General features: G+C 29.7%; 1 protein-coding gene across 1 annotated transcript in view; it reads left to right on the top strand.

Moving 5' to 3' along the window:
• Positions 1-216: 216 nt before the first annotated feature.
• LOC140437011 (N-acetylneuraminate lyase-like) overlaps positions 217-22749 on the top strand; it is a 59763-nt gene continuing 37230 nt past the window's right edge. Inside the window, exons 1-3 of the mRNA XM_072526227.1 lie at positions 217-612; positions 1618-1729; positions 21726-21821. Coding sequence (XP_072382328.1) covers positions 365-612; positions 1618-1729; positions 21726-21821 — 456 coding nt within the window. The 5' untranslated portion in view covers positions 217-364. The remainder of the gene's footprint in view (positions 613-1617; positions 1730-21725; positions 21822-22749) is intronic.

The raw sequence follows: 22749 nt of genomic DNA on the forward strand, positions 1-22749 counted from the left end.
GATTTTTTATTATGTAGCTATTTATACAAGTATATAAATTTTCAATCTCCAATAAGACAGTAGAGAAAGGAGAAAAATAGCATAAGTAAAATGTACACGTGCTGTTTTATTTATTTATATAATAATATGGCACCTTTGAGGTACATAATGCTATGATCATGATCAACATATTTTATGTTATTACCAGATATATGTAAGACTTAAGACTACATATCTCTGGTTATTACATTTGAAAGTACAATAGGATTAAAATATACAGAAGAAGAAATTACATAACCTATGTTTGTTGTTTGTAAACCTTTCAATTTAAACACTTTGTGTTGATAATCTGTGTAATTATAATTTATCATTTTAATAAAAAAGTATGGATGCTTTTGAAATCGGATCATGTTTTAAAAGTTATAATGAATTAATGGAAAAACTCAGTGAATATTGTGAAGCAACCAACACCAAATTTACCACAAAAGATTCTAGGCTAATTACAGATGAATTTGCAACCGCCAAAGAAAGTTTTGTTTATTCAGAATTGAAGCTTATCTGCATATATGGCCGTTCAAGTAAATATAGATATAAAGAACAACCCCGTAAGAGAAAAATGAGAACAATGAAAATGTAGGACTTTACTTACCTATTAGTAAAAATAAGATTATATTTCCTTTGTAATTAACTAATCACTATCATTACTCTGACAAATTACAACCTTTGTTTCCATTGTTTTTATACCCATTATATATATTTACTTCGTAACCTCACACAATACCTTTTCATTAAAGTATGCCTTGAACCAATAGTTTTCAAGAACTCATACAAAATATGAACCTTTATAAAGAAGGTGGAAACGAATTAAAAAATATATATGAAAAAGGAAAGACTGCAGATATAAGTAATTAATGAGAAAACTGTAGAATAAATACCAGAATATATACAAAAACATCAAGTCAAGGAAAAACATTGAAGCAAATTTAAAATATAAATAGACAAAGCAATAATTTATGTAAAATATTTTCAAATTAGTAATAGGAAAACAAGCAAAATATAGATGAAGATAATGTTTACACTAAAACTCAAATACACAATTGAATAGAGTGAAGGATATATACCAAATGAAGGCAATTTAGTATTTATATTTAGTAGTTATAGTAGTTATAATGAATATATAGAAATTTCTTGTGTGAAAAGAATATTCATGTTCTGTTTTGGTTGTTTGAAACAAAAGCTTAAAATTTACAATAAAAAACATGGAATATTAAAATGAACAGTAAGAGAAGTATACAAATATTAAAATCGATAAAAACTATATCAAAGAAAAAAATTTCCTATTTTTTACACTTAAGGTTGTAATGATAAAAAGAATAATAGTAATGAGTAGTATTAAAATTGTTAGTAAAGTTTTATGAAGATGATTTAGTTATGTTAAAAAAGTAGAAAGAAAGAATGCAAAAGGTGACAAAACTGAATTTTAACATCAGATTTTTTCATTTCTGATCTTCCAGTTTCATATTTTTTTGATATGATTATGATATTTTTTTCATATTATAGTAGTCATATGTAAAAGGAACTTTCTGGGATTTGTTAAGTAATTAATTATTGATTGATAATTGATTCTTATTGTTTTAGCCCAAAAACAGAATGTCCAGCATATTTCAGAATCAAATTAATTAACTCAGGAGTTGCTTTACAAATTGTAGCAATGAATACAAAGCATAATCATGTTTGTGAAAAAATAGAGGTAAGTGTGTATTATTACATAATCTAACTCTTTTACTAGTGGTATACATATATATATATATATATATATATATATATATATATATATATATATATATATATATATATATATATATATATATATATATATATATATATATATATATATATATATATATATATATATATATATATATATATATATATATATATATATATATATATATATATATATATATATATATATATATATATATATATATATATATATATATATATATATATATATATATATATATATATATATATATATATATATATATATATATATATATATATATATATATATATATATATATATATATATATATATATATATATATATATATATATATATATATATATATATATATATATATATATATATATATATATATATATATATATATATATATATATATATATATATATATATATATATATATATATATATATATATATATATATATATATATATATATATATATATATATATATATATATATATATATATATATATATATATATATATATATATATATATATATATATATATATATATATATATATATATATATATATATATATATATATATATATATATATATATATATATATATATATATATATATATATATATATATATATATATATATATATATATATATATATATATATATATATATATATATATATATATATATATATATATATATATATATATATATATATATATATATATATATATATATATATATATATATATATATATATATATATATATATATATATATATATATATATATATATATATATATATATATATATATATATATATATATATATATATATATATATATATATATATATATATATATATATATATATATATATATATATATATAGTAAACTCTTAAATATTGGGGAAATCTGCAAAAAAGACTCTAATGAGTATCAATTGTTTCACCAAACGTTTTCTCCAAAGAGAATTAATTTGGCTTCTTCAGGGCTGAAAGAGAATAAATTATAATTAGGTACCATATATTATCTACTTATTAAAAACATTATTGATCTTACCGTAACTTAGAATTGTAGAGTTAGGAAGTTAAAAAACTTAGCTAGTAACAACATAGTGGTGTTTTTTGTTACTATGTGCAAAAAAAAGTTTTTTTAACGTTGGAAATGTATGGTAGCTTTGAACTTAAAACGCAAAGGTTTACCCAAGGTTAATCGAAAAACCCAATGTAACTACATTTAAAAGGAGGTAATTCTTTGAATTGTCAGTAATAACTAAATTTTTGATTGTTAGAAAGTTTAAATGTGAGGTTCTGTTTTATCAGAACACATGTGCTGACAATTCAAGTAGTTCTTTTGAATCTTTATGTTGTTAAGGTTCATTGGTAAAACCGAATAAAGTTTAATCCCAGTATAGGGAAATATTATTTTAGATTTTCTTTTTTTAATTATATTATATTGTTCATGTATTATTATAATAATATCTTATTGAGATGTATCTAAAATCTTTTTTAGTTAATGAAAATTAAAATCTTCGTTCAACAAATCACTTCAAAAAACCGCATTTATAATTAACTTTATTAGTAACCAAGAGTAAGGTATCTGAACAGAAACATTGTAATCAACATTTTTACAACTAAAAAAAATAAATATTATTATTTAGATATTAGAAAAATTAATCAACATTTTTACAACTTAAAAAATTTATAATCTGGACAAATTATCATAGAATGCATGATAGTCTTCCTTTAATGACCGTTTTAAATCAATTAAATGTTTAAACTTTTTCTTCTGAATTGGTAAAGGTGCATCGTAAAGTTGGGGGAGGGCATCATATAATGATATACCTCTGGCAAAGAGGTATTAAATAGTCTTATTGGACTACAAGATTCATCTCCAGAGTTAGGAAGTTGCTCAAACAAATCCATTGTTAAGTCCTGCAAATTTTCGTAACTGTTTTATAAGTTTTTGATGGCTTCATCAGCCATTTTAAGCAAATCGTTATTATTAACTCCAGCAAGGGATAAAATTGTGGATCCATCCTGCAAAAAAAATCTAAAATTGATATCCAAAATATAAATAATTACAAGAATCAGAAACTATTATTGTACAGGTGCAATACACATAAGGGGAAAATCCAGGGCAAGAGAAGTGTAGGAAGGAGACGAATCTCATGGTTCCGTAACTTGAGGGAATGGTACAAATGCACATCAACTGAACTATTCAGAGCAGCAGCATCTAAGATCAGAATAGCCATGATGATTGCCAACCTCCGTCGCGGAGATGGCACGTGAAGAAAAAGAAGAATACACATAAAGCATAGCCTGTTAAAAAGGTATAAGTATTTCAAAACCAATGTGTTTTTCACTCCAAAATATTCCGAGTTCAATGCAAAGTTTACTTTCAAGTGGTAAAAATAATGTAATAGTGATAAAAAAAGCACTCACAATACTTAAAAGAAATACAATACTACATAAAAAGCAAAACGCCAAGTAAAACTATATTAGAAATTTGCCTACGTGCATTTGTTACTATATCACTTGATGTAGAAATTTGCTTAACTTCACGCCGATATTAAAACTTCGTAAAATTACAAGAATCCATAAAAACTTTAGGCTAATTACATACTAAAACTATTAAAGTTTTTCTGCTGATTTCAATATTTCAAAAATGTTTTTACCTACCTTTTCAATTTAAAAAAGCACTAAAATAAGAACCACGTTTTGTTTACAAACTATGATTACAGTTTCACTACAAATGTGGAACTTAGGCAAAATGCATATTTATTTTTAACGACAGCGGACTTCGGCAAATTTCGTTTAAAAGATTTAGGCCTCTGTCAAGTCATAGTTTGTACATTTCTCACCGGATGGCACTAATACCGTTGTTTAGATCACAAATGGACTTAGGCAATTTGCGTCTTAGAACGTCTTCACGATATGTTTGTGGTGAAGGTAAAACCGTTAAAAATGAGAATGAAATACATGTGTGCTATGGCAGCTCTGGTACTTATTAAATACAGCAGAACTTGATATGTTACATATCAAGTCCTGCTTAATCCCATACCTTAGGTTGAGAATCTCTGAATATGTGTAGAAATATGGTGATATATCACATATCATGTTTAGCCACTCCAGTCATTTGAAAATAAAGCTTGGGAAAACAACTTTGTAGAGGTATAGCAATAGTTGATATGTCAGTCTAGCCTAATTTTTCAGGAGAGTATTTTGAAAGTTTGAAAGACTTCCTAAATTCTTGAAATTTTTAAAGCTAATTGACCATGTTTTTTTCAACTTTCACATTATATTGCAATAGAATTTTTAACTGGTATTAGCTAATTGTTCAGTGTATACCTTTTTTAATGATTTTCTCGAGAATAGTAGACATATCATGTTTTGCCAACCAAAAAACGAAAAATAAATAGACATATCAATCAATATAATAAGAAACTAGTTTATTTTATGATAAAACCTAAAAAAGTTTTCTTTTAAATGAACAAATACTACTTTTTTTTATTAAGAACTGTCATTGTTATCACTGTTTTGAATTTCCAGCACAATCTGACTTGTATCAAGGGAATTGTAGAACCTATGGCACTCGACAGGGATTAAACTAAATAATGACAATAGACTGTCTTTCTTAAAGGAGTTAATTAGCAATGGTCCATGATATTCCAGCTCTAATGTTGCTGCTGAACATCTTCCTCTTTTTAATCTACTCAAGTCCATCACTCTAAAAGGCTCGCTGACATCCAGAGTGTATTTAACCCCTCAAAACCTACCATCTAAATATTGATACGCAAAACATGCCATTTTAGTTTAACCGTGCAGCGAAAAGACGATGCTGTTTTCTGTTTATTATGTCTAATATCAATTAAACAACTTGTGGTTTTTACATTTTACCGATTATTTTGTGGATTTAGTTAAAAATATCGCTTCTAAAGCAAAACAAAGTGGCGCTACAAGTAAATTCCATCAAAAGTGGGAGAGGAGGAGGAAGTCTTTATACAAAAATATTGATAAGTTGCTACGATTTTAGTAAGATTCTTTATTTATTTTATTATTTAGATATTATATTATACCACTGTTTGTATTTAGATGTATGCAGAATCACTATGTGTCACCGAGGATAATCTAAAATTAAGCGTATGAAAATTCACATATTAGGTTTTCTTATATTTGTAGTTTTATCTGTGGTTTTTTTTAGAAGATCATTTACTATCGATGAGCTAATAGGGTATACAATAGTGACGATGATATATTATCAACACCTAATCCTCGTACTCTTACACCTCAAAGAACCTCAAATGTCCTTAATGAAGTTCGATGTAACAGACTTAATCACTGGCCGATCAAAAAACAGGCGTTGTGCAAGATGCCATAAATGCGTAACTTTTATTTTCAGCAAATGTAACGTTGAACTTCACATTACCTACTTTAGATTGTACCACCTGAGATAAAAAAACATGGTTTCGTGAAAACCTAGCGTATGAATATTTAGACAGCTATTTACAGCAACTTAGCTATATTTGAAATAAAAATGCTTGAAGTATATTGTATCTTAACCCATTTTATAGCTAAATTAAAAGGAAAAACATTTTTGAATATGTTTTAAGGGGGTCAGGTTTTGGGGGGTTAAAGAGAATTTTGCCAAACGGCTGAGTATATCTCAGCCAATTTATAAAACATTTGGTTTTTCCCCTTAACAGTTCTGCCGAACTGGTACCAGTCCCTGGGCACAATAATTAATATATTAGTGGTTTTTTTGCTCTTTCACTAGAGTGATCAGCGTCACATTCAAGATGAGTGTGTCCAGGGATAAGAAATCTCTGGTTGATCAATAAATTATTTTCTGGCTTTAAGCACAAGTGAACATAGCAGCCATATTAATATTGTGATTTTGGCCACTGCGCATATCAAAGTAAGTGATATTAGTCACTTCTTCAGGAAGGGTTTTAATATATTTAAAAGCTCATGAGGCCACTTCTCACTGCACTCCCTTATGGTTAGATTGTATGTTGACAGCAGTATTTTATAAAGTGCTATATTTGTTGTAAGTGCCGAAGTGTCTAATAGCTTTTCCAAATCAAACACCAGTACATCAGTCATTGGATTCATTTTGTGCACAATTTTATCTTCCTTCTTTTGGTTGTACACCATGTCTGCTTCAAGTACATGCTGGTCGAATTCATGCTGTAACTAATTTCTTATTTTTATACATTGATTGATGTCCATTTATTTCTCGTTTTTGGGTTAACAAAATACTACATGTCTACCATTCTGAAGAAAACCATTCACTAAACAATTAGCTAAGACCAGTTAATAAATTTTGTTGCAAATATAATGCAATAAGTTAAGAAAAAACATTGGCTATTTACTTTGAAAATTTCAAGGAGTTAGTGATCTTTCAAACTTTCGTCATACTCTACTAATTTGACTAGATTGACATGTCAACTATTGCCGATTGCCATACCAGTACAGACATATGGGTCTATAGTTACTGACTATTGCAATACCACTATAGATATATGGGTGTATAGTTACATTTATCAGCTCTTTTACCCAGACTTATAAATTGGTTTCAAGTAACTGATCTTCCAAAAGTTAGGAAAAACATTTAATTTAAGAGAATTTTTGGGTTGTCTGGCAATAAAAAAATTTATTTATTTATTTTCAACTGGCTGCTGCCCAATAAAATTAACAATGTATACAATAAAACAAAATAAAGTATAAATATCACAAACTTAATAACGTAATTTAGTTTTAAACATCAAAATGATGATTACCTATTCCACAGCCACTTAAATAAATACATGCCTGAGATCAGAAATGAATTCGGCCTTCGGTGCAAAAAAATCTAGATCTGGGTGAATATTTGCCCATCTTAGTGCTCGAGATAAAAAATTATATGCGTAGTTGGTTCAATGAAGAGGAACATAAAAAAATTACTTGATTTAATTCAAAAGGTATACCCTGTTTTTATTTTTAATATGTAAATATTATAAGATGGAGACCATACACAAGAACAATACTCTAGATGGGGTCTGACTAAAGAACAATGTAGTAATTTAATCGCTTCAATATTCTGAAACTCTCTAGTGAATTTTTTATAAAACCAAGCATTTGTAAAGACTTGGAAATTATTGACATAATGCGATTCAAATAAAAGTTTAGAGTCTAAATTAATTCCCAGATCACGAATTTCGGTAACCCAGTCAACAAGAATGTTCTTTATATTATAATTATAATCCATTGGGTCTCTTGATTGTCCAAAAGAAACGGCATGACACTTAGATGCGTTCAGGGCCATGGCATTCAACACACACCACACACTCAACCGATCGAGATCGTGTTGAAGATTCTACAATTTGAACATACTCCAGCTGAAAAAATTTAGAACAAAAAATTAATGTTAGAGAGACTACTTTTCAACCTTATCTCCTGAATATCTAGGAAAATATCATATCTCAAATAAAAATGAATACATGTCAAATTAATTAAAATTAAATTTACTTCAAAATTTACTTGTGGTATTATTGCCGTTACCGAAAAGTGCAGAGGTCCTTTGTATCTATAGCTTTGTTCGCGTAGATAGTCCCTGACTAGTTTCGACAAGTTTCGGACCAATTAGCTATTAATGTCGTGCACTTACGCGGTTTTTTTTTATTAGTTTACATGTTTCAATTCTCCGCGAACGATTTTCGGACATTTCTTACTATTTATAATACCAAAATACACAAAAATTTCTAACATTAACAAACATTATCTTATAGTTTTCTATTATATATACAAGAAAAAGTATAGTTACCTATATTTTCATAAAGTTTACGTTAAATTTTATTTTTTAGATTAAATGGGTATTTTAAAAATAAAACTAAGTATGTTAGTGATTTCGAAAATTAACTAGTTGGTTAGGATTAACCAACAACAAACAAAAAACTTTACAATTTACGGTGTCTTTAAGCATAGCGCTTGCGCTGACTAGAAATCCGTAGTATAATCTACGAACCTTATGGACAGGTTTCTAACTGATCATGAACCAGTTAGAAAAACTCTGCGAACATCAAACTTTCTGTTTAAGTCCCGGATTTTTAACACCGCGGATGCTGAAAACGCAACTGCGAATGCGAATCAGTCAGAAACCAGTCATGGATTGACTCCGCGAACAAAGCTATTGTTAATACATTGGAACCGTTTCAAGTTATTATTATTCAAATTATTTTTCAAAGTTTCAAAAATTCATTTAAAAATAATTCTTAATAAACATTTATATTATTATTAATCCTGCCGCCTATCCGCCGAGTACGGAAACATCTAAATTACCTCTCAACAATCCAACTGCAGTTCCTAGTAGTTCCGATTTTGGCCCCGAGTGCTGGAGACCGCCCACTAAACATCATTTCATTCCTTCTTTTTTTTTGTAGTCCATCAATAAGGACGCATGTTTTGTGTGGGTTTCCAGAAGAACCTTATCGTGAGCACTAATAGCTGCCAGAACTATGTTTATTGGCCCGATGTTACCTTAGTAGTTGTGGATTTGTGATATGATGTGTTTTAAGGACAGAATGTATAGTTGGCCGCAATTACATGACAAGCTCAACAGTTCGCAGAATTACCGTTATTTGGTATAAGTGCCCTTTGTGGAATATCCCGTTTACTTGGCCACCCCCATCCTATAGATTTTTATGGTGGATATTAAGATTCTGCTGCCGATATATTCAACGTTCTTAAATGCCAGCCTACCCAGAGTACCTAGTTGGTAAAAATTATAGGTATCCTTTCTACAAGCCACACAAGCGTTTGGATAATTCAGGCTGTACCAATTTTATATTTTTTTATTGAACAGTGAAGATTATCTATGAACTAAATAACAGTGATTATTGGTCTTTTAATTACATAAATATCTATATATGTAATACCATTGATTATAAACCACACATAGATACCTCACTCTAAGGTAAAAACGAATTCAGTGTTAAACTCCACCCACTTACACCTCTTTGCCCCTCACGCCTAAGTACCTACTACCAGACTGTATGGTGGCGACATTAATTCAAATCTTTGCCATGATTGAAAAATAAATTTGAGTTACCTGCTCCGGCCATTGTCTAGTGCAATAGATGACAATATAAGGATGGCATTCATCATTTTCACAAATAATTTTAACGTGCTTGTAATCTATATTATTGAATTCCGATTTTACTTCAGAAAAAACGCTAAAAATTGATTAATGAAAACAGTAGAGGTTTTCTAAAAATTATTTATTTATCAATTCACTACAAAAAAAAATAACAAAATATAAAATACATAATACAATTAGCAGTGATAAATTACATCTCATGTAAATTACTTTTTTGTAACTTTTCAAACAAATTAATTTCTAGAATTGATGCAAATTAAAATATTTCAAGCTAATATACAGAATTTATTTAAATATTTAGTCTATTCACGATTTAACGAGATCTAACGGATCTAACGAGTTACAAATGCAAAAGTGTTAAGAAGGTATACAATGTTACAAAAGGATTGCGAGGTGATAAAGAACATCAACACAAGAAAGCTGGAATATTTAGGTCACATTACCGAAGGTGCGAAATATGAGATATTAGGCTCATAATACAAGGTAAAATTAAGGGTAAAAGATCCATAGGTAGAAGAAGAATTTCCTGGCTGAAAAACTTAAGAGAGTGATATAGTTGCAGCTCAATAGATCTTTTCAGAGCAGCCGCCAATAAAGTACGGATAGCTGTGGCGATGGCCAACCTTCGATAGGAGAAAGAACTTCGACAAGAAGAAGAGGATATAAATTTTGTTCTGATAGTAACATTGTACTATAAAAAATTGACAATTTATCTAGAAATGGCAATATAGAAGTCAATTATATTCTGTACAAAATAAGAAATTGTATAGAGGTGAACTAAAATAAATATGATTTACTGTTCGATCGAATACTTTTTACATTTAAAAATTTTCTGAGGACTATCTGGAATTACGTCATCGAGGTTTTAAAAGCAAGTAGTATTGAGTACCAAATGCAATTTTAACTTTGACAAAATACCACAAAATACCAACGTTAAAAATGAATAATGCAAGTGCTTATCTTGATTAAATGACAGGGATTTTCCAACATATAAATAGTTGAGGGCCATCTGCCTAGGAACAATAGGTAAAAGCTGATAAACGGACAGGATTAGAAAGTTTAAAGCATCAATAATTAGTTCATATTTCAAAACAAAGTAAATAAATATATTTGAATGTCAATTCTTTTCAAACTAAGATTGTAAAATAAAATTTTAGGAAAAAAAATATTTATTATTTCTTGTTCTCAAGAAGTACTTTCATTATTGACAATATCGAAACAATTTATTATTAAAAGTCGAGAACAATTAAAAACCACGTTCATATTTCTATGAAAGTGCTATAAAAATAAAGGTATATTACTCTTGAGAAGAATTAATATTCTTTAACAAACTTGGTATACGACTCATAATATTTGACATCTGATTCTTTCATTTTGAGTTTTAGGACATGCAAGTTTTTATCAATAATACATTTTTCCCTAAACTGAATAAAAAAGTTTTCCATATGATTCCAAGGTTTTAAGATATACTGATATTATAAAATACTTGTTAATATCTTATATTATATCTTGTTAATATCTTATTGTAGATAAAACACATACTTTTGATCTAGCATCATTCTCTTCCACGCATGAAACTAAAGAAAAATCAGCTATAATTAAGTAAAAACACATGTTATTTTTATGAACGCCCTAGACTCAGTACATTGATATAGTTTAGATTTACATGTATCAAAGATATAGTTAGAAAAAAGGCGTTTTCATATTTATTTTAAGTACAATTTGTGATGTTTCTGGTTTGTTTACTTTTGTGGCTGTCAGTCTGTTGGATTTTTTTATGTTTATTTGTCATATTTTTACATTTTGAAGTTTATTTACCTTTACTTTTATCGAAAATAAGTAATTTTCTGTGAATCTTTTCCCTTTTAGTTTTTTGTTTACTTTCATTAACGTTATACCACTGACATTTTTTAAAAGTTTGATTTTTACCAAGAATTTTATAATTTTTCTTTTATGATCTTCACAGCTTTCAAGCCAATTAGTAGTTAATAAAATATGCTTAGTCACATAGGTTTCAATTTTTTTAAAAACTGTATTATCTACTTTAAATAAATCAAAAGCCTCGTCAAACTTTTGTAACAATATTGTAGTAATAGTAACAAACAAATCTGATGGCCTCTGAAGAAACTTTATTTCTTCGTTTGCGCCATAATCTCTGAAAAGTAACATTAGTTCGTGTTTCTGTAATAGAATTTTATTGTCTTTTAGCACATCTTCCTGGCATTTAATACAATTCAAATTCTTTATAATCTTATAGTAAATATAACCAGCGACATATGTAACATCACACGTTTCTAAATTTGTTATGCTAGATTTGCTGGAATTTGCCGTGCTTAAAATTTGGTTGTCATTATTTTCCTTTTGCTTGTCTAAAGATTTTTCTACATAAACTGTTTGGGTTTCAATGGACTTGTCAGACATTTCGACGCTGGTTACTTCGTGGGTTAAATCTAAATTATCAGTTTGTTCTCTTTCACAATTTCCATTGTCTAAAGCAATTTTTAGTTTAATATTTGTGTTATGCTTAATGGCAATTCTTAACTGACTAACACTAGGTGTTGGATTGTAACCACCCCTATTGCGGACAATCGAGAAAAAATTTTCTAGAGGATCTTGGTTCAGAAAAGATGTTAAAAGATATGACACATTATATTTTTGAAGTTTCTCCCACAAACATAAAACTGACAAAATTGTCCACTGAAAGCCGTGTAGACAGTGAATATTATTTCTCTCTTTCTGATTTTCAAAAACTTTAATTTTTTAAAAATATTCTAAACCTGCTTTTAAGTTTTGAGTTGACTTGCTTAAAGTTGACATTGGCTTTCTGTTTGGATTACTATCACTACAATATTTGCTGTTCAGACCATCAAAAATATTATTTATAATTTTCAAAAATTCAGCAGTATGAGGAGCCGTTTTGGTGTGTAACTGCCCTAGAGCTATAGCTGTTGATATTGCTGAGGCAACTGAGTTGGAAAAAATTTGTGCTGCTAATTTTACACGCATTTTTTGATAATTATTAGGGTTTATATGAACGTCTGTTATTTTCACCATGCATCGTGCTCTCACATTGGTTCTATCGATATTGTATGTGTATTCAATATCTTGCCACGATATTTGTTTAGAATCGGCAAAAAACGTCAACTTTTTGTTAAGAAAATTATTTCTTAGACTTTTTAATAAGTGGGGTGTATCAAATACAGTGAAAATCCTCTGATTTCCTATTTCTATTGCAAGCTGATCCTTACATGCGCCTAACAATTAAATAAAGCTCTATTATTAGATGCTTGATCACACACTAACACTTTTGGTATATACCCAATATTTTGTAATTTTAAAACAACTTCAACTACAATGTTTTTTAAGTTGTCGCTATGTATTGGACCACCTGTAACAAAATAACAAATAGGAATCTTCCAGTTATGTAGCAAGCCGCGCATCATGAAAACCAGACCTGTGTTGGCAAGTTTGTTTGTTCTTCCTTAAGCACCTAAATCTTGAAACCCTTCTATAATGTCATCTAATTTATTGTACTCCAATTGTTTTTTCAAAGAAATTTCATCAAACATTAACACACAAATTTTTTCCCACTCATCCATTGTCTCTGCTTTTTTCTTCAACTTGTCAATTAAGGAAGTGTTTAAACCAGTTCTTAATTTTATGACACGCAACCAAGTTTGAATTGTTTTTACTGAAGGTAATACAAAGTTAAGAGATCTAATTAAAAATTTGTAACAACTAGGAGACTTATAATAAATAGCCAGAGCTAAATCCTTTTCATTGTGACTCCATTGTGAACGAGTTTTGTGTGAAAACTGCATATTAACAAAATTGTGCACGTATTTGCTTTTATTTTCTAACAGTACCTGTAACATGAATTTGGTTGCCGATTTTCTGTTTTTTGTTGTTCTTCTACAACGCTGACTGTACTTCTGACGGCACTTCTTCTTTAAAACATTTACTTGATACTCCAATTTTTTTACCTTCAATTACGTCAATTCAGCTTCAAGTTTTGTGGGCAAATTAATTTCAAAACTGGAAATATCACTGAGACTACTACTTGATCTCTTAGGCGATGGAGTTGACCTAACCATACAATCGCCACTTGTAGATCTTTTACGTTTCGTACCGCAATAAACGTATGTAGAGCATACTGGTGGGGTATCACCTAAAATAGGTAATCATTGAAATGTATGTGTAATTTTAATTAAAGCAAAACAAGCATCTCCATTATTTCTGGACTGATACTAACAACGCAGAAGGCAGAGAAGGTAGAAAAAGAAGAAGAAGAACGAATGACTGGTTTGACGAGAAATGTCAGATCATAACAGACAAAAAAAACAGAGCATATTTACTGATGCAACAGGCGCACAAAACCCGACAAGCAGAGGAAGAATATCAACGACTACGCAAAGAAAAAAAGAAAACTCACCGAAGAAAAAAGAGAGAATATATGAACAAAGAACTTCAAGAACTACAAGAACTAAGTAAATCAACAGAGACGAGAAAATTTTATCAGAGACTAAACAAAAGCAGAAAGGACTTCAAACCGAGAACAACGATGTGTAGAGATAAGGAAATATGACGGCTGCATTGGATAGGACATGTAGAAAGAATGGAAGAAGGCGAAATACCAAACAAAATATTCAAACAGATGCCAGTAGGAAAAAGAACAAGAGGAAGACCGAAGCTGAGATACTAAGAACAAATAGAAAATGATTTAACAACCTTAAAAATAAAAAACTGGAGAAAAAAAGCACGAAACAGATCAGAATGGAGAAGAATCCTGGAACAGCCCAGGACACAAAAAGGGTTGTCGAGCCAGTGATGATGATGATGATGATGATACTAACAACGCATTCATATTAAAAAAATCTCTTTTGATTTAATTGTATAAAAAATATATAAATCACTCAATATCAACTGATTTTATATAAAATATATTTTAACAGTATTATTCTCATTGACAAAGCGGATTAGGCAAACATAAAAATATTTCCAAAGTTGAGTACTCACCTAAATCAGTTGCTAACTGTATAAATTTTAGAGGAACTGCATTTTTCCTTAATAATTTTCTTTGGCCACTTTGGTAAATATGTTCCACTGCAAAATGATGCTGGCAAATTACCCTCTGTTTCAGGTCACTGATATCCATCAATAAAATATCAATATTCCCGCAATTTCTTTGCCAAATTTTTGTGCGCTCTACGTCTTTCAGGGGAAATTTAAAGAAAGATATATTATTATTTGTTCCATCGTTTCTTTCAAAACATCCCGCGTAAACACACTTATGCGTTACAGAGGCCATTTTATTTAAAATCCTTTTTTTGATAAAATTCCGCTATAACTTCTCACAACACTAATCACAGATAATACACCTATAGGGTAAGTTCGGCCCTGACACTACTCCTATCTCCTCGCAAGTCCGAGAGAGAATGAGAAATCTCGATACGGTTTTCGAATGGCCCCATCTAGTTGTTGATACGTCTTTCGGTTACCACGAGGTGAGCTATCTAGGGGGTGTTTTATAATCAATGGTAATACATAAATATCTTCTATATTATAGATTTTTTTTATGTGAACGAATTTCGAAATTTAGGGTAAAATATGATTTTATTTTCAAGTATTTCTCATTTGTAATTTAATATCTAAACAGGGAATGTTTATTCTTTTCCAAGATGATGCAATTCTCCTATAAATAACTTTTTGTTCGTTACAAAATAATAAAAGTCAGCTTTGTTAATAGCTTTGTTTTAAATTTTTCAAAAACAACAAAAATATTGAATATTTTGAAATTTTCTAATTTTTGTTTTTTCAAAATAAATTCTGGTCAATCAAGTCGTTTATTGTGAAGAAGAGTTTATTTTAACAATGTTTAGTGATCAATTTTAAGTTTTTATGCGGAGAAAATTTCGAAAAAAATAATGCTTAATATTAGGTAAATAAGGTTATTTTACTCTAAACTTAAATGCTAATTTAAATTGCTTAAACAAGTCTTTTAACTGAAAGAAGTGCATGATCAGTAACAAATATTCCCACTCTAGTTCTTATTACTGCTCGCATCTTTCTCGGCATGCTTGCAAGTAAATTTTTGATATACCCTTGGGAAATTGCATTTCATTCATCCTGTACAGCAAGCCGAAGCTGCTCTATCGTATTTGGAACGGGATTTCTTTGTCATATGTGGCGTTTTAGCTGATCCCACATGTGCTCTATTGGATTTAAATCTGAGCTAAACGATGGCCAATCCAATCTTCGAATTTGTACCTTACCAAGATAATTACTCGGCAGCGGCATGTGATCGAGCATTATCGTGCATTAATCTGAATCTGTCATATCCAATGTAACCAACATATGGCAAAATATGATCTTACTACTACTACTAAGGATTTCCACAGTTTTCACTGTCTTCCTTCACTCAACCGTTTTCTCCAATTTTCCCTGTCATTCCAGTCTCCATCTCGCAGGGTTCTTTTCTCCATAGCCTCGTCGATTTCATCTCTGAATGACCTTCGGGGTCTTCCTCTCTTTCTTCTTCCAATCGGGCTCCATTCTGTGATTTTGTTTATCCAGCGTCCTCTGTCCGCTCTTCTGACGTGGCCGTACCAGGATAGTCTCTTCTCCTCTATATAGTCGATTATGTCTGATTGCACTCCCATTCTCCGCTTAATCTCTGCGTTTTCTGCGTTTTTGAAAACGCAGAGAAAATATGATCTTGCAGGATGTTTTAAACGTAAGAGTCACCAGTCATCCGTCCAATAACTTTCACAAGTGCAGTACGTACCTTCCAACTAATACCTTTTCAAGGAATTATGCCACCATCTCCAAAACTAACGGTCTGTTAATGTAGTTTAGACCATCTGGCTTCCATAATAGGATACTGATCTTATCAGTGAAAAGAACATTTATGCAGTTGTCGATATTCCAATAAATATGTATTTTTGCAAATTCTAAACAACGAGCTTTATGATTTTTTTGGAGAAGATGTGGAACTTTGGCAGGGCGTCTGACCTTAAAGTTTGCTTCTTTTAGTCTTCGTCTAACTGTTGTTCTGAAGCTACTTTCTTGTGGCATTTTAAAGTAATTACTATTTAAATGGGAATAAGCCACAATTAAAGGTTAAAGTACGTTTATTGACGTTTCAATTTCCACTTCGGAAATCGTTCTCAAAATACAAACATCCAATGTCGTCTACTATATACAGATTGAACCAATTTAAAACGGAACATACAATTTAATATATGTCTGTTTGAACTGCATTTGAAATAGTGGACCAATATAAAACTTAGACAAAAATAAATACATACCCGGTGATAGACATTGTATAAAATATCGTTCAACTATCTGTCTCCTTTAAAGGAAGAGGAGCTTGCCTAATAGTCGGAGAGATAGAGCCGAAATTTTGAACTGATCAGTAATATGACATTTCTCTATTGGAATATATTCATTGTAACTGGGTTAAGACTTTGCCTTACAGGCGGACGTCCCTCGTGGTACAGGGGGTGGCTATACAGGGATTAAGTTGAAATTTTTTTGGGAAAAATTAACGATCGATAATATGGCTGAAAATTTGCCCAGAGTAAGATCTTGGTATAACTAGACGAAATCCCAAAGGGCGGTCGCGAGAGTGGATACATAAGGGGTGGCGGACAGGGGTGAAGTTGCAATTTTTTGGGGAAAAATTAACGATAAGTAATATGTCCGCCATTTTCATGGCTTATTATTTAGCCCCTAAAAACTCTAAATCCAAAAGGGCGGACAGCTGGACTGGTACAGAGAGCCACAAAACGGGGTCAAATGTACCACTTGCCTGCGCATTTTAGGTCTCGGTAACAATTTTCAAACTGATTTTATTATGATATTTTTATACCGATTGATTTGAAAATTTGTATGCTCACTTCTGTTACTATTCTGAGAAGCGTCAAGTAGAGTTTTCCTCAAAATTTTCCAAAAAAATTTCCGTAAATGAAAATTTTCGTAATTTTTTGAGGTAAAATCTAATTTGTAGAATCCTTTCAATTTTCTGTAAGTTATACCATGATTTTTTTCCAAAAATTTTCAAACAATTTTTCCGATAAGAAAAAAAAATTTAGAAAAACTTCGTCATTTTTCTCACTCTCATTGATGTTATCACATTCATCATCTTCGTCACTTTCACTTTCAATAATATCACATTCATTATCTGCTTCATTTTCAATCACTACTTCTCGAACTGATTCTGGCATCTGAGGTCCACTAAACCATTTGAATTTATATGTTTCATCTTCAAACTCCCAACCATGTTCTTCAACAGTCAATTCTGTTGGTACTTTTTTATGAGCATTTGTCCAAATATTTGAAATATAATGAGCTCGCAGTAGATGTTGGTGTAATTCATCTTGACATGGTGGTAAGCTTGAAGCATCGAAATTTTTTAGTTTTTTTTTTAAGGCTCGTTCACATCATGCAACTTATACTGCCGGTTAAATAGTAAAAATCTGACATCGTTTACTTTTCTTTTTGGAATTGTTCTCGTCAGTCCTGTTCCATATAAGTGACTAAGGTTTTAAAAACTTCATTACAATCGAAGTCAGTTTCACCAAGTTGAATAAAAGCATCTTGATACTTATTACATTTAGCGCATGCGTCTAGAATTACTGATCTAAATGAACGCGCATCATTATTATTTTAATATTTTAAAATAATAATGATGCAAAATTAATGTCCAAACAGCATTTGTAAAATTATAATTAACTAATGAAAAAAAATTCAATCAATTTGAAACTTAAAAAAAATATTGAAAATATCACAAATTAAATTTCAAAACTTAAAAAATTGATAATTCCACTATTAAATTGATTTTTATTAATAATTATTTGTAAAATGTTAAAGGAATTCTACAAATTGAATTTTACCTATTGATAAATAGAAATAATATATTTTGTATTTGATTATTAATGTAATAATAAATCAAATTTTTCTTATATCTGAACAATCATTATTTATGCAATATAAATTTAAAAACCTTTTTATTGTAATAAAAAATAAGTAAAATTACTATTTGTTATACCAAAAATATTTAATAGTTAACATTATAAATTCGGCTCTATCTCTTGGACTATAAGGAAGCGATAAGTGGTTTGACAGCATAATAACTGCTTGTTTAGTTAGTTTTTTCAGTGATTCTAGGCAACCTATTTGGGTGGAGTTTTGACTTGTTCTTGAATGAGTTCCGAATCCAGTAGCCCGCTGAAGTATTGGATTTTTATAATATAATTATTTGAAAACCTTTTGTTGGCCAACCACCTAGAGCGGAGTTGAGCCGAAATACATTGATTTCGTATGTTCCGTTTTAAATTCGTTCAATCTGTATATATATATATATATATATATATATATATATATATATATATATATATATATATATATATATATATATAATGTTTGGTTGTGCATGACCTTTAGCTAACGTTAGTAATTGAGGCTTAAAGCAGTTTGAGGAAATGAGGAAAAAAAATTAATTGAAGAAATGTAATATTTTTATTCGTTAACCATTCTTTTATTTTATTTACGGTCCAGTTGTTTGTTGGTTGCTTATTTAAAATTTCCGAATGGTACGCAGCATTATCCAGTACTATAACGGATGATTCATGTAAACTTGGCAACAGTTTTTCTTTCAACCCTTTCACGAACATCTCCGTATTCATATTGTCATGATAATCGGCTGATTTTGATTTTGATGAAAACACAAGATCTGCTCCTTCAATAAAACCATGTTTTCCAGCTGCATGCAGTATAATATATATCTTTCCCTCGTTATCAATGTGTTTTATGGATTTTATACTCTCGTTCTGTCAAATTCGTTTGATACAGCCCTTAGCAAAAATCCATGTTTCGTCTAAATAAACGAAAGAAGAACATTCTTTTTTAAATTTATTATAATTTCTTAAAAATTCTATTCTTTTGTGAAAGACACTAGCTCTTTCATATTGTTCTGGAAATTTCAAATATATTTCTGTCTTTTAATTTTTGTAGCACTGAATCTAAAGAAACATGTTTTTTCTTTTCGCGCATTTTATATATATTGTCTCACTGATTTCAAATTTGCAACCTTCGGGAAGATCTATAGTCTTTGGTTGTCGGCGAGATTTATATTGTGCGACATTTTGTTCACTTTGTCCACTTTTTTTTTGCTTTTTGCAAAACCGACTTTAGTTTTTTATGTACAGACTAAACTGGTCGCAAAGAGCCCTCGTTGGTTTTCTCAGCAGTAAAATAAGAAAGTACATTAAATATAAAGTTGTCTACATATAAAACACGTCTCGGTATTATTGGCTTCAATAAACAAATACACTACTCTAAACTCTCTCTTAACGGACACCTCTCTTCACCGGACACCTCTATACGGACGGTTTTTAAAACTAAAATCAGTCGACGATATATGAAACTGTATGTAAATTTTCATTACTTTTTAATATCTGTAACGACTCGGTACTTAAACTATCAATAGCCGGTATGTTATGCCCGTTACTTTCGGAACTTTTAAGAGTATATCCACTCAAAGCAAACAAATATTTAAAACTAACAAAGTGAAATATTAGATTCTTTTTCTGGTTTCTGAACCATCGTTCTGCCAATTTCTTTTCATTTATATTAAAAATAGTATATTTATTTTTATTAAAGTTGTAGTACCTAATAAAGCAATAAAATAGTTTAATATCAAAGAAACTCGGCACGCCTCTTTGGTGTTTACATTTCACCGAAACCCAACTCAAATGTCTGATGAACACATTTGGCTTCATAGACGTCATTATATTTATTTGTAGGAGCGTTTGCGTAAATTTTTTTGTTATTTTCGGATTAAATTTCACAATAAATTTTGCGTCTATCTGAACATCTATTAACTGAAATAATTTTAGTTTAGATGTCATACTAACGGTAGATCCGTTTTATTGGAATAATGATTAGACCAATTTACTTTCATACTTCTACTTGCACAGTAAAATATTCGTTGTCACAATAATCCAAAACAGTCGTATATTTGTGGAATAACCTTTATATTGTAATTGATCCTAGAAATACATTTGAATAAAGAAACAATATTACTTGTAAAATGAGTTTAAAAACTTGTTTGTTCTATACGTAAAAAAATGATTTATCTAATGAATAATTTTCCATCCAGCAAACCTGCTTTTTGCTTTACACTATAGTTTTAGACATATCTTCAAATTTATATACCAAATTTTCAAAAACTTGCCGACTTCCGAAACAAAGTTTTCCAATTCCCCATAAGAAAATTTCCAAAACTTTATCTTTACAACTTTTTTCGCGAATTTTAATTTTTAAGCCTTGAAATTTATTTCACTAATGGCACAAGTAACTTTTGAAGTAAATTTAATTGTCAACGATTTTACTTGTAGGTATTTTTTTTTCTTAGATATGATATTTTCCGAGATATTCAGGAAAAATGATGAACAATAGGTGTCTCCATTATTCATTTTAGAAATTTTCCTGATTTTTTTTAGCTGGAGAATATTCAAACTCGGTTTACAAACAACAACAAAATTTAGCTATTATTGCAGAGATCCTGACCGCGCAAACAGGTTTGTACAGGTTTTGGGGTTTCCAGTTGTGCCCTAATAATCTGTGAGTAGCCTGAATGATTTTATGTTTGTTTTATATTTTTCTAACTTTGTTAAATACATGAGAAGACGTTACCCTATTCTTATAAATACTCAAACTTTAAAGCTGAGAAATCATTACTATAAACATAAAAACGGACTTCGTATACTTCCACTTTTTGTTATATTTACTTTTACCTTGTTATTATTTATTGTTATTTTAAGGAACCTATTAAGGAACAGAAACGGAAAAAAGATAAGATAAAAAGGGAAATCAAAAGTGAGGATGAGGATAATGATGAAACAGCAGATGATTTGGAGGTTTGTATAAAAGTGGTCATTACTTTAAAAATAACGCATGGGATGTACATTTTGAGAAAAAGGTTGCTCCGAAATTTCTGCTTGAGTCTTCTGTCTGATCTACTTACTATAATGCAGGTAAACAAATTGTTTACTGCACTTTTATTAGTTGCCTAAATGTTTGATTCAAAAATCACAATTTTAACGCAATTCTTACAGATCACTATTCTTGATTTAAACTCTTTACTCATTTTGTTTACATTTCTGTAGAAATTTCGAGTTTCGTTTTGATTTCTTAGCCATTCTATGTTTTCTAACTGCTTTTCTTCAAATTACATAGAATATACGTTATAGAGTATTGAGTATTGGAGACAGTACCCTGCTGAACCCCTCTCTTTATTTCTATTGCTTCTGTCATTTGCCATCTGCCATGATTGTTGCAAATTGTTCATAATATATATTGTTAATTCATGCCAGAAACAACAATGCAGCATTATTAGATATGGTAATTCCTTTCGAAAACTAGTAGAATTTGATTTTTAGGGTTTTTCGACGTTAGTTCAAGTTGGAGTGCAAAAAATTTTTTTAATCTAATGTCGAATTGTCCCTAGAGATTTGGGTATAAATCTAAACTCATTGACCAGTGCTTTGATGGAACAAGTGTAATGTCATGGCATCTTAATAGTCTTCAGGCGAAAGTAAAAGAAGATGCGCCACAAGCAGTTTTCGTGTACTGCTTAGTACATCGCTTGAATTTGGTGATTCAACAATGTTGCGATTGTATTTCTAAGTACCAATTTGTTTAGCAGCGGTTAATGGATTGCCTTCCTTCTTTCGCAATTCGGCTAAGTGAACTCAGGTTTTTGACGTTATTGTTGGGAGAAGAATTCTTACCTTCGTCGTAACACGATGGACGTCTAATTCTAAAATATTTAGAATGATACTAGAA

The sequence above is a fragment of the Diabrotica undecimpunctata genome, chromosome 3, assembly GCF_040954645.1.
Source record: "Diabrotica undecimpunctata isolate CICGRU chromosome 3, icDiaUnde3, whole genome shotgun sequence".
In the NCBI taxonomy this organism is placed as follows: domain Eukaryota; kingdom Metazoa; phylum Arthropoda; class Insecta; order Coleoptera; family Chrysomelidae; genus Diabrotica; species Diabrotica undecimpunctata.